General features: G+C 51.7%; 6 protein-coding genes across 6 annotated transcripts; 3 read left to right on the top strand and 3 right to left on the bottom strand.

Moving 5' to 3' along the window:
- Positions 1-257: 257 nt before the first annotated feature.
- On the bottom strand, positions 258-3940 carry TOF1 (Topoisomerase 1-associated factor 1; the record flags this gene model as incomplete). Its single annotated transcript, XM_056217286.1, has 4 exons — positions 258-1303; positions 1351-3525; positions 3575-3806; positions 3854-3940. The coding sequence occupies 4 exons, from the start codon at positions 3938-3940 to the stop codon at positions 258-260; spliced, it is 3540 nt and encodes a 1179-aa protein (XP_056068842.1).
- Positions 3941-4158: 218 nt separating this feature from the next.
- Positions 4159-5218, top strand: N0V89_008531 (uncharacterized protein; the record flags this gene model as incomplete). Its single annotated transcript, XM_056217285.1, has 3 exons — positions 4159-4290; positions 4339-4572; positions 4622-5218. The coding sequence occupies 3 exons, from the start codon at positions 4159-4161 to the stop codon at positions 5216-5218; spliced, it is 963 nt and encodes a 320-aa protein (XP_056068841.1).
- Positions 5219-5841: 623 nt separating this feature from the next.
- Positions 5842-6996, top strand: N0V89_008530 (uncharacterized protein; the record flags this gene model as incomplete). The annotated part of the gene is made up of 2 exons (XM_056217284.1): positions 5842-5870; positions 6009-6996. 2 exons carry the CDS (start codon positions 5842-5844, stop codon positions 6994-6996), a joined length of 1017 nt encoding a protein of 338 aa, XP_056068840.1.
- Positions 6997-7371: 375 nt separating this feature from the next.
- On the bottom strand, positions 7372-8320 carry N0V89_008529 (uncharacterized protein; the record flags this gene model as incomplete). The annotated part of the gene is made up of 2 exons (XM_056217283.1): positions 7372-7639; positions 7692-8320. The coding sequence occupies 2 exons, from the start codon at positions 8318-8320 to the stop codon at positions 7372-7374; spliced, it is 897 nt and encodes a 298-aa protein (XP_056068839.1).
- Positions 8321-9354: 1034 nt separating this feature from the next.
- On the top strand, positions 9355-11034 carry N0V89_008528 (uncharacterized protein; the record flags this gene model as incomplete). Its single annotated transcript, XM_056217282.1, has 4 exons — positions 9355-9441; positions 9502-10617; positions 10667-10833; positions 10881-11034. The coding sequence occupies 4 exons, from the start codon at positions 9355-9357 to the stop codon at positions 11032-11034; spliced, it is 1524 nt and encodes a 507-aa protein (XP_056068838.1).
- Positions 11035-11259: 225 nt separating this feature from the next.
- N0V89_008527 (uncharacterized protein) lies at positions 11260-11789 on the bottom strand (the record flags this gene model as incomplete). The annotated part of the gene is made up of 4 exons (XM_056217281.1): positions 11260-11328; positions 11466-11530; positions 11595-11626; positions 11722-11789. The coding sequence occupies 4 exons, from the start codon at positions 11787-11789 to the stop codon at positions 11260-11262; spliced, it is 234 nt and encodes a 77-aa protein (XP_056068837.1).
- Between the last annotated feature and the right edge of the window lie 28 nt (positions 11790-11817).

The following is an 11817-nucleotide window of genomic DNA, read 5'->3' as shown; positions in this document are numbered from 1 at the left end:
ACAAAAGGAAGGCACGAGGGAGGCGATATAACCGACCTCCAACCCACCTCTTGATGATTACAGGGCAGTCAAAGCCGATAATGCTCGCTAGGTAACACGCAATAGTAAACTATCACTTGTAATGCATTCGGAACGAAGATAGAAGAGACGTAAATATCGGACAAGTGCAATAGACGATCTATGAGATAGAGGGTATCTAAAACCGCATACCGTACCTAGAGCGCCACGTTGACCATGCAAAAACAAACATTGACGCCTTACTCCGAATCGCTATCGACGATGAACCCAGCACGCGTATTCCTCACAGGAGGTCGCCGTACAGTGACGACTTCGTCATCGTCATCGTCATCATCATCTGCATCCACCATTGGTACGTCGCCATCTCTAGACGCGGTAAGGACTGTAGATTTTGTCGGTACCTCCGCTGCACCGGCGAGTTGAGAGGAGAGAGGTGTGTCGGTGGCCTCATCCTCGCTGTCGTCCAAATCGACATGTCTCTCTTCTGACTGGGCTCTACCGCTAGAGTCTCCGTCAGACGCAATGTCTGCTTCTTCAACATCACTCTCGTCTAAGTCAAACGGTCCAGCTCTTTGCTTTGGCTGGGTCTTTCTTCTCCTGCTCTTGTTTGCTGTCGGTCCATCCGCCTTTCTCTTCTTCGGCACGGCAGACTCCGTGTTTCCCAGCACAAGTGATTTGGCAATATTCGCCTTGTTTTGAGCTCTAAGCGCTTCTTCTCTCGCAAAGAACGCCGCGTCCGCTTCTGGATCGTCCTCGTCATCGGAGTCATGAACGAACATTGTACTCTTGACTTTGAGTTGCTTCTCAATCTCTTTTTGACGTCGAGCATCTGCTTTCTCCTGCTTCTCTTCATCATCCAGATCAACCGGTGTGCGTGCCCGTCGACGGCGTTTGAGCACGGTCTTCTCACTCCCATCAGTCCTTCTCGCAGCTGGCTCGTCTAAAGCATACTCTCCGCGTTCTCCATCAGAATCGTGCTCAATACCGTCGTCATCGTCATCCCAGTCGACGCGGCGAGTCGAGCTTCGTGCTGCCGCCGACTTGTTGCGAAGCATGTCCTCGGGACCTTTCCCGTCGTCGTAGGTCGGGGGATCGAACTCATATTTGCGGATAAGGTCAATTGCCTCATGTAGGTCTTTCGAGGTCAAGGTAGATGGTATCACCCAAATTGCGCCCAAATCGTTGTTGGCGCCCAAGCGGGTAAAGCCCACCAGAGTCAGTAGAAGACGAATTTTGTTATCCTTAAAAATCGCGACTCGACGCTCCTCACTGTCAGGCTTTATCACTGCAAACGATTAGCTAAGAGCTTCACTGACTGGTCATGGTACTTACAGATGGTTGGTGGTTTTGGCGTCTCTACTCTGTCTTGGTCGACAGCAGCTTGTCCCTCATGGTCTGCTGCTGCTGCTGCAATCTCTTTCTGAGCTTCCTGCATGTCTTCCCATGCTTTTCGCTCCTCGACAGCAGAGCTCAAGATGTCCCGCACCCAGTGTAAAGCATCTGATTTCTGTTGATTGACGAGAATGCCCACGGCGACACCAATTTGCTCGGGCATCTCCATACCAGGCTTGACTTCGAGTTCCGCTGGAGCGCGTGGTGTCTTTTTGGGCAATTCTCGATCGTATCCGTGTTCCAGGAAGAATATCGTTTGTGGAATTTTGCTGAAGAGCATCTCCACAATGAGCTCAGGCCTTTCCTGTACCCGTTTCACGACCGTTCGGAAGAAATGTCTTACAAACTCTTCCCATTCTTTGAACGATGGCGACTCCGGGTCTAAACCTTCTGGGCCTTTAACTATCCTATCGAAAAGTTGAAGTATGTCCACACGGTACAGCAATACACCCAGTTCCATCTTGAAGGTGACCCGGTGAAAGAATCGGTGTGCTCGTTTTAGTTGGTCAGTGTCAAGCTCGTTGTAGTACTTTGTGAAGGCCACAAATGTGTTGACGCTACTTTGATTAATGAATTTTGCCGCAAATCGAGAAAAGTCGAATTTTCGTTCCGCAGCTGTCTTTTGTGCTGTTTCTAGATCTTCTCTTTCAGAAACATGACTTTCTTGCTCACCATCTTCTTTTTGGGCTTCGGCTTGCTTCTTGCGGATCTTTCGAGCGCGCCTTTTCGATCGAACTTGCATGTCAACGTTTTGTTTCGAGTAGCGCTCCAACATGCGCAGGAAGACGTGAGCAAGCTCAGTGACGGCGTCAAGATACCCGAAACCTTGGTCTTTGTACGACCGCAGAGTGTGTACTATCCGATCATGTGTCGACTCTTCGTAGAAAATCCGATTCTGTATGTTTTCAGCGATCTCTTGATCGTCCTCCAGTGCTGATTCGGACATCTCCTGTACTGTGAGTAAGATCTGCGTGAAACACCTCATGCCTGCGTTCAGATCCTGCCATGCTTTCTCGTCTTCGCTCTTCTGCATGAATCGATTCATCAAGATGAAAGTCTCTTGATTCATCACTTCCGCTACCAAACCATAGCTCTCGTCTTCGGCACTGAGTACATGATTGTTCTTCGGGTCAGCAGCCTTATCCTTCATGGTGCGCCGGCGAGCACATTCTACTCGCAGAAACCATGATACAAGGTAGAAGAACTGCTTTGGATGACGTGTTTCTACTCGTTCCGCTTCCCGCTCAATGGCTTTCCTCAGATGGAGGAAAAGTGGATTGAACGAAGAGTCTAGGAACTCCTCAACGAAGGCTTTAACATGTTTGCGCCCAGAAGTAGTGAGAGAAACTGGCAGATCAAACTCCTCACGCTCCTGCTCGCCATCTGGTTTGCGCCCTGGTCGCTTGGGTTTATTCCATTTCTTAGTCGTATCCATTTTCTGCATACTCTTCTGTGCTTTGCCGAGCACGTCCTGGCCAGATATCGTTGATACTTGTTCGTCATCGCCACGTTTGAGCCAGATCATAGTGCCAAATCTGTTGTGGCGCGATGGAGCATGCCGGGCGTACCCAGCTAGCATAGACTTTTCTTTCTGGATGAGGCTCTTAAGTTCGTCAGTATTCTTGCTCTTGAGCTTCGTTTCTTCCATGAATAGCTTTTCAGCGTCAATGCCCTTAAGCAGGTAGAACAGAATCTCCAGTACTATAACATCCTGCGAAACAAAGTCGTCTCCGATACTTGAGGCAACGCTAAGAATGACCTGGAAGATGTCCTGTTGGTGGAAAGTATCGATCACCGCTGACCGAGATACCTCCGCCTCATCTATGTCCATTGGTACGCTTTTTGGTGGCGAAAGCATAACGACGTTTCGGATGAAGTATAAAGCGATGCGGATGATGCCATCGTCTCGAGGCGTTCGTTCCCGAAAAGATACAGCCATGGAAGGAAGAGCAATGCGGACTGCTGTCTGGAGTATGTTCGTACGGTCGTATTGCAGAATTGCGCGCTTGTAGCCGATCTGCGCCAGCTGGATGTACGGGCCATGGCGATGGTGATTCACGGTTGCCTCGACAGGGTCGATCTGGAATGGCCACGTCAAAGGTACAAGAAGTTCCACTACTCCATGTCAGCGTTCGTGCTCTTCCACCTTCCCCACAATCCATACATGTCGCAACAGCAAGCTTATGCTTCAGCCTGTCATCCGTCACCCTCGCGGAAACCTTCGCGAGAATCTCCAGCAGATCACCCTTCACCAGGTTCGCTTCGGCCATGCATCGTGCAACATCGCGACGGTTCAGTTGCCCGTCGGCGAACTTGAGCCATTTTCGAAGGTCCTTTAGGCAGAGAAGGGCGTCGTCTCCGAACGAGTATGTGCCGTCATCGCCAATACCACCAAGCTATCGCACATCAGCAACAGGGCTCAGAAGATGCCATTCATACTTACGGCAGTGATCAAACTGTACACATGAGCACGGATCTCAGGATCCACAGGGTCCTTCGCCCACTCATCGAGAGTGGTTTGCTGGGTCATTGTTGTGGTTTGACCTTCGCACTCTCCAGACGCGTCGCTACGCGTAAACGCGTAAAGCGCCAAGGCGGCGGGGGGACGGAGAACGGTCGGAGTTCTGTCTGCCTCGGTCGCGGCTTCCCTCGGCCCTTTCCCCATGAAGGTCGCATTGAGTGGGAGCTTCACATGTTGTTTGGTCGACACCATTGACATTTCCCAAACCAACCGGAGACATTACCACGATGATATCGACAGCCTCCAGACGAGCAACTGGGTCCGTTGCGAGGAGGCAGTGCCGTAGCTTCAGCTCTACACCCGTTGCGGGCGCTGCAGCGGAAGTCAAGAAGCTTGGTGTCATCGGAGCTGGCCAGATGGTACTGGAGAGAATGCATCCGCGACGTTTATATAACTAATAACTCCAGGGCCTCGGCATTGCGCTCGTAGCGTCGCAAAGGGCCACAGTACCTGTGCGATTGATTGACGCCTCGCAAGCCTCCATAGACAAAGGCTTGAAGTTTGCGGACAAGCTGCTTGAGAAGGATGTCGGGAAAGGGAGGATATCCCAAGAGGATGCTGCAGCAACTAGAGAACGTCTGACGGCCAGCACAAAGCTGGAGGATCTCGCAGACGTCGACTTCGTAATCGAAGCTATTCCCGTTCGTTCGCCGCATTTATCAGCCGATTGTATGCTCACCCTACCATTAGGAAATACCAGACCTGAAGACGAGAATCTTCGCGCAGCTGGCGCAAATATGTCCGTCACACGCTGTCCTCGCTACGAACACATCCTCGATATCCATTACGAAGATCGCCGCTGCAACTGCCAATGACCCCACCGATCTCTCTGCCTCGTCCCGCGTTATCAGCACACATTTCATGAACCCTGTACCGATTCAAAAAGGCGTAGAAATCATAACCGGGCTTCAAACGTCCGAATCCACGCTTGAGACCGCTCTCGCGTTTTGCAAGCGCATGGGTAAGATCCCTTCGACCAGTGCAGACTCGCCCGGCTTCCTCGCAAACCGTATCCTAATGCCCTACATCAACGAGGCTATCATCTGCTTAGAAACAGGTGTAGGCAAGAAGGAAGATATTGACAGCATCATGAAGAATGGTACCAATGTGCCTATGGGACCGCTGCAACTGGCTGATTTCATCGGCATCGACACTTGTCTCGCAATTATGCAGGTTTTGTACAACGATACAGGGGACTCAAAATACAGGCCTGCGGTGCTGCTTAAGAAGATGGTGGATGCTGGGTGGTTGGGCAAGAAGTCCGGTAAGGGCTTCTACGACTACTAGAAAATTGCATTGGGTGTTCCCAACGATTGCGCGCTATACAGAAACATCTCTGGGCCCGACTTGCTTCCTCCTCCGTATTGCCTACACACCCAATCATAGTCACTGTCCCCTTAGACTCACTCACTATGCTTCCTTGCAATCAAATACATACCGGTAAGGTTGAAATCGAACAATACTCCGGCCGCGCAGCAATTTCAGGGGAAAGGCTAAAGCATCAACTTGATACAAAGTCAACCTTGCTTGAGGAGCATGTGGACAAGTGCCTTCAGGCCTAGCGGGTGCCTCGGCTCTTCCCGCGATATCGATTAGATTAGCTTGGTGTACTCTCCGTCGGCTGTAGTCCGCCTTTAGCATCGTGTTCACAAGCGCAATAGCATCGAACCGTGGCCGTGGACTCTTTGTTAGGGCAAGTTGCGTCATGGAAGTGCACGGAGGGCCGGCAACGGTACCGTGGGAATAGCGGGGCTCAAGCTTGAGCTGCCAGTTGAGAGCTGAGTAACCAACTCCGTCACGGTACCAGGCAGCTCCACGCTGTCTTACACGACCGCCGCGCACCTGGCCTCTCGACTTCTCTCTTCTTCATTATATACGTTGCTCCCTGGGGACAAGTACATTTTGTAAAGATGTTTGGCTTCATCGCCGATGGCTTGACGTGAGTGTACCCCACCCCCACCATGAGAACCCGAGCGCACGCGAAGCCCAGCCATGTGCACTGTCGCAAACTCCATGCAGCTTTCAGAAACCTTAGGTCTACGTCCCCAATACATTGACACCAACTAACGGATCCTAGCGTCGCTATTACCGTCCTTCTTCCAGTCTTCGCTTCCTATAAAGCCCTCCACACTTCAGATCCGGCGCAGCTCGCACCGTGGCTTATCTATTTCATTACACTTCTCCTCTTCCACACTGTCGAGAACACTTTCGACTTTATCCTGTCCTGGGTTCCATTCTGGTCCTGGATTCGCTTCTTCTTACATCTCTACCTGATCCTACCGGGTTCTCAAGGTGCAACCTTCCTATACCAAGAATACGTCGAGCCGTTCCTGTACCACCACGAGCGCGAGATCGATGACTTCATAACCGAGACACACGACAATGCGAAGAAGGCGGGGCTAGCATACCTCCAGCAAGCCATCGAGTGGGCTAAGGTCAACGTGTTGGGCTTCGCGCCGCAGCAGCGTTCTCCCTCTCCGACACCAGGACAAAGCTACGCCCAGAACTTCATGTCGAGGTTCAACATGCCCTCTGCGCGCGGAAGCGACGACCTGTACGGTCTGGTCAACCAAGCGCTCAGTGGCGCGAGCGCGCTCTACGCTGGCAACAGAGACGCCCAAGCTGCAGAGCTTAGCCGCAGCGCGAATATCATCCCCGATAACATCCGGAACAACGATGATCGGCTTAATTACGTCTCCTCGCAGCGAGAACGCCTGATGACCCTCCTCCAGGCATTCGACCGCGAGGCCGACAACGTGCGCGCCCAGCGCGAGGGCGGAAGCAGATACTACGAGGGAATGGGAGGGCTTTCTAAGAGCAGGAGCGAGGCTGAGTTCGATAAGATTGAGGTTGATGAGGCGAGCTCAGGCTCAGAGCGGCCGCCGTATCCCATCACGCCGCCGGCTTTAGACCGAAGGACTAGCAGTGGGTGGATGCCTTGGAATTGGCAGCGTGGAGCACCGCCGCCACCACCGCGGGAGGATGACCCGCTTGCTTATGGCAGGGAGCCTAGTACGCGCCGTGATCAGGGTCGTTCTACGGGTTATGACGCGGGTGACCGTTAAGGAACGGATGCGGCGACGTCTGTCTCTCGTTGCTGTTACAGAATTATGGCGTTAATAATACGTTGAGCTTGGAGCTAGACAAAAGACTCGAAATACTTTCTAATCCCTTTGGCTATCTCTTGGGTACATTTGGCATCATTTGGATCAGGTCCTTTAGAAATGCATTTTTCTTCACGAAAGTCGCGACATCCACAGGTAATCTTACAGATGCATATGTACGTCCATGTCTACAGCCCGGAGGTTCCAGCCTGAATCTTAATTTGGACCGCCCGACATTCTACAGTATCTTACACTAGCATCTTGCGATGTATGCCTGGTTTCAAACGCCAAAATTCAACGCCCGGAGTCTAAGTCCATATACACAAGCAAGACCATTCACTGTGACACCTTAAAGGGATAGCGAACAGTATCATCCTTGCGTATCACTATCTTCTTCTTCTTCTTGGTCGCCACATGCTCCACCCATAATTCCTTAGTAAAGTCCTTGGTGAAAGTGCGAATGAAGCGCGGATCCCACAGCTCAGAGGCGATACCGAGGTCCTTGCAGCAGCGCATCAGAGCGTTGGACTTGCAGCCCTCAGTCGCAGTGGGAATGCCGTCCGGGTCGAAGTATTGCTGCTCGCCGCGCGCAATAGCGACAAGCCTAGCAAAAGTTAGCACGACTATCTCTCTTTGAGGATATTGATATAGCTCACCTCCCCTGAACAACCAAACCATATTCCCTCGTGACGATCTTGCCCGTCACGATACTCTCACCCCTTGGTGCAAGCCCCCATCCACCGGGTCCAAACGCCTTATTCAATATCCGCCTGTACTTGATCTCGGGCAAGTATATTATGCCGTCAGGCTTCACCTCTACATCATCCTGAGCGATGGGCGCGAGAAGTACCTCCTGCTGCTCGGGCGAGAAGGAAACGCTACCAAGACCGTGGTACGAGCGCGTCCAGTCAATTGCTGGCACGCCTTCTATCTCGGCGGGTTGGTCTGATAGCCCGTCTGTAAGGGAGCGCTGCCCTGCGGTGGCATCGGTTGCTGAGGCGTTGCGTATGGTCGGGACAGGAGGCTCTTTAGCGGGAAAGCTGGGTGTGACTGTGCGCTGAGTTGTGGATGGAGATGCAGTAGTTGTGGTAGGCTTGGCTGCTGTCGTGGAGGCAGGTTTCGCTGTTGTGCTCGTTGAGGTGGTTGCGGCGCGTGGCTTGCTGCTCGCGAATGCGGCGGAGACTGGGGACGAGGAGAAGGCGCGATGGGTGGCCCGGTAGGCAGAGGGGGTGCTTCTTGAGCAGGAAGATGTGAGTAAAGACGAGATGCCCGTGCGAGCTGCCATTGTAAGATATGACACGGTGCTGTCCGTGATGATGGCGACGACGTACAGCAACGCGAAGTCACGATCCTGCTAGCCAAATTTTGTTGACCAATCAGGGTAAGGCGGCGTCGGTCTAAGCCAGGAGTCAGCGACATAGACAACCCCTCTGAGCAAGAGTTATTCTCTATTCTTTAGGACTGTGATAAGATACCTGGCTACGAACTAGCATATGCATGGTCACCCTTGGTATCATATAGAAGGGGGACATGCGCCTGCGACGCCAGTATAGGCTCATTCCTCCTATTGAACGTTTCCAACGATCAAGCCAGTTTCACGCCACCTTTCAGTGTCTGACGACCGAAGAGCATCGCGGAAATAGTCTTTGGACGATTTTTTGCGAAGCACTCGATAACTTGAGCGATGAGGTGTCTTCTTGGGAATGCTCGAACGCTCACACCATCGTACCATTGCTCCAGATCAGAATTCCTACCTCAGGCTGTTAAATTCCAGCTCAGCTTGTGGACAAGTCAATCGAACGAATGAGAAGCAGGCAACTCACTCTAACATCTTGGCCGACGTTCCGTTTCTCTGACTTGCAGCTCGGTCGGGGACCGTAGTTTACATCATGCAGGTGCTTGCGTCTCATCATTACCCTCAGAACAGCGAGAGTCTGTATCGCAATGAGTCTGATATCTGGCGTCAAAACATTCAGAATTAAGATCTTGCTCTTCAGTGTTGCGCGTAGAAACACAGATTGAGAATACATAGATGCTGACATTGGCTGAGCGAATCTGACAATGGGTCGTCTGATACACCAACATCGAGCTCTCAGCAGCAATTACGTTTTCTGACAGCCGCTCTCTGTGATGTCGTCCGTTGGATCCCGGACTCCGGGATATCGGTGTTGCACGCCACTAGAGGGTATGGCGCTCCAGCCTTCGTTAACAGTCTAGGATTGAAACTGGGTCAGTAACAGCCGAACATATATAACAACCAAGGGCTCGGCTTAGCAACTGGTTTTCTTGACTGATCAACTTACAATCTCAACCGCGAATATGTCTACGGCCACAGCGAGCGCTGGCCTAGTCAGCCAGTTGACCAACGCATCGATCCCGCAGATTTTCCTTTCCTTTTTTGTTATCGTACGTTTATCTAGAAGAGAAAATCAGACATCTTGGGACATGGCTGATTCATGATCGCAGGTGACTGCTCGTTTCATTTTGAGGGGCATTTACCGCATCTATTTCCATCCTCTTTCGAAATATCCTGGCCCCAAGCTTCATGCATTTACTAGGATACCTCAGATGATCGGTCTATGGAAGGGAGAGCCGCACAGGCGTATAGAAGCTATCCACGCGAAGTACGGACGTGTGGTGCGGACCGCCCCAGACGAGATCAGCTACATTGACCCTGAAGCATGGAAATTTGTACACGGTCACGGCGACACGAAGGCTCGTGGCTCGAGGCCGCAGAAGCACTGGATTCGCTCCGGAAACGACGTCACCGATACGCCTTCCCTTCTCTTCGCGCCCACGGGCGCGCACTCTCGTATGCGGCGCGTTTTTAACTCTGCCTTTTCTGATCGCTCGCTCAAGCTCCAGGAACCGCTTATTGTAAAGTACATAGATCTACTTCGAGAGCGATTGAGGGAGAAGGCGCCACAGGGAGATATCGACATCGTCAAATACTTCAACTTCACAACTTTCGATGTTATGGGTGATCTGGCTTTCGGAGAATCACTACACATGTTGAACAACGATGAGTATGACCCATGGGTTGCGAACACGTTTGAGTATTTGAAGACCTTCACGTTCCTTGAGATGTGCCAGTACTACGCGGTCACACGGTACGGTGTCCGCCAGCTGATGAAGCTCATGGCCAAGCAAAGGCAAGCGCACTTCCAATACACCGTTGACAAGGTCAACAAGCGCGTTGACCAAGGTCGTGCAACTGATGGCCACGATCTTTGGACTCTGGTCTTGGACAAGGAGGGGAAACGTGAGGGGTTGTCCCGCGGTGAGATGTTTGCCAACGCCAATCTATTCATGGTCGCTGGAACCGAGACTACTGCCACCATTAGCGCTGGCTTTGCGTACCTCATGTGCAAGAACCCTGAGGTGTACGCCAAATTCAGGAAGGAGGTCCGCGAGACTTTCAAGAACCAAGACGAGATCAACATTGAAAGGGCTCAAGCTCTACCCTACCTTAACGCCTGCTTGAAGGAGGCACTTCGCGTCTACCCGCCAGTCAGCAATGCTCAACCTATGCTCACGCCCGTTGATGGAACTACGGTGATGGGAGAGTACATGCCTCCGAACGTAAAACATCCTTCATGCGTTTTCACGGGCAGCATGCTAATATCGGCAGACCGTTGTTTCTATCCCGCAATATGCCATGTACCGATCAGAGACAAATTTTAAATACGCACTCGAGTATATCCCTGAGCGTTGGTTGGGTGACGAGCGCTTCGAAAGCGACAACAAGAAGGCCTTCGAGCCTTTTCACGTTGGCCCGCGCGATTGCCTGGGCAAGAAGTACGTTTCATTGTTTCACACAAGATCCTGGACTTACCAACTTTTAGCTTGGCATGGCACGAGATGCGTCTCATCGCTGCAAAGGTTCACCATCAATTCGATTTTGAACTCAGTCCCTTGAGTGACGGCTGGACCGACCAGAAGATCTTTATTCTCAACCAGAAGGAACCGCTCTACATGAAGCTAAAGGCCCTCTACTAAAGCGTTCATTCTTTAGGTTGTAAAGGCCGAAAGTGACCAGTTGCACACACATATATTAGCTTTTCGAGCTCTTAGCAGAACCCAACGATGGTGAACGAGCTTGAGTCTATTTCTTTGGAAACAAAAAAGGGGACTGTAAATGCTTATGATGACGACATAGATTACAAGAGTGGTACATTTGCAATACAAGAGGTTACGTTGGCCTGTTTAGAAAGATCACCACTTTCACACGTCTTTGGAAGCAGTTCGCTTGTCGTTGCCATGCTTCTTCCAGCACGCGCGGAATATTTCCATCTGCAAGGCACCAGTTAGCTCTGTATACGAATGTGACCGCGCCACTGAACCGGTGCTCGGGTCAGAATCCGTGGGGTTAGGATAAGGTGCTGTCGGGGTTGGTGGAAGCCTCGCGTCGCCGCTCAACCGGGACTAACCTCTTTCTTGCACAAGCGCCAATCTTTCTTCTCATAGTAACAATCGGTCAACTTCATGTTCTCGTCTGCGAGGCCGAACCAGTATCGCGCAATTAGTTTGACCCGACCGGACACTGAACGTTGACGTACCTGCGCATCCCGTGCTGAATATCCGCTTGTCCCTTCGCGTAGTTGTTAGCTAAGCTTTCCTCGTCGTCCACTCACGTTCCTCCTCGCCCGCAGCTGTCAATCAGAAAAAGCAATCCAACACACGCACCATTCGTCCGGCTCGTCATCGTCCTGCACCTTGGTAGAAGCATCCGTTCGCGTTGCGTCGTTCGACATCTTCGATTTGGGGTCTCACGTGGGTGTC

The sequence above is a fragment of the Didymosphaeria variabile genome (assembly GCF_027946475.1).
Source record: "Didymosphaeria variabile strain IMI 356815 chromosome Unknown scaffold_6, whole genome shotgun sequence".
Classification (NCBI taxonomy): Eukaryota; Fungi; Ascomycota; class Dothideomycetes; order Pleosporales; family Didymosphaeriaceae; genus Didymosphaeria; species Didymosphaeria variabile.
This window is presented reverse-complemented; position numbering and strand designations above follow the sequence as displayed.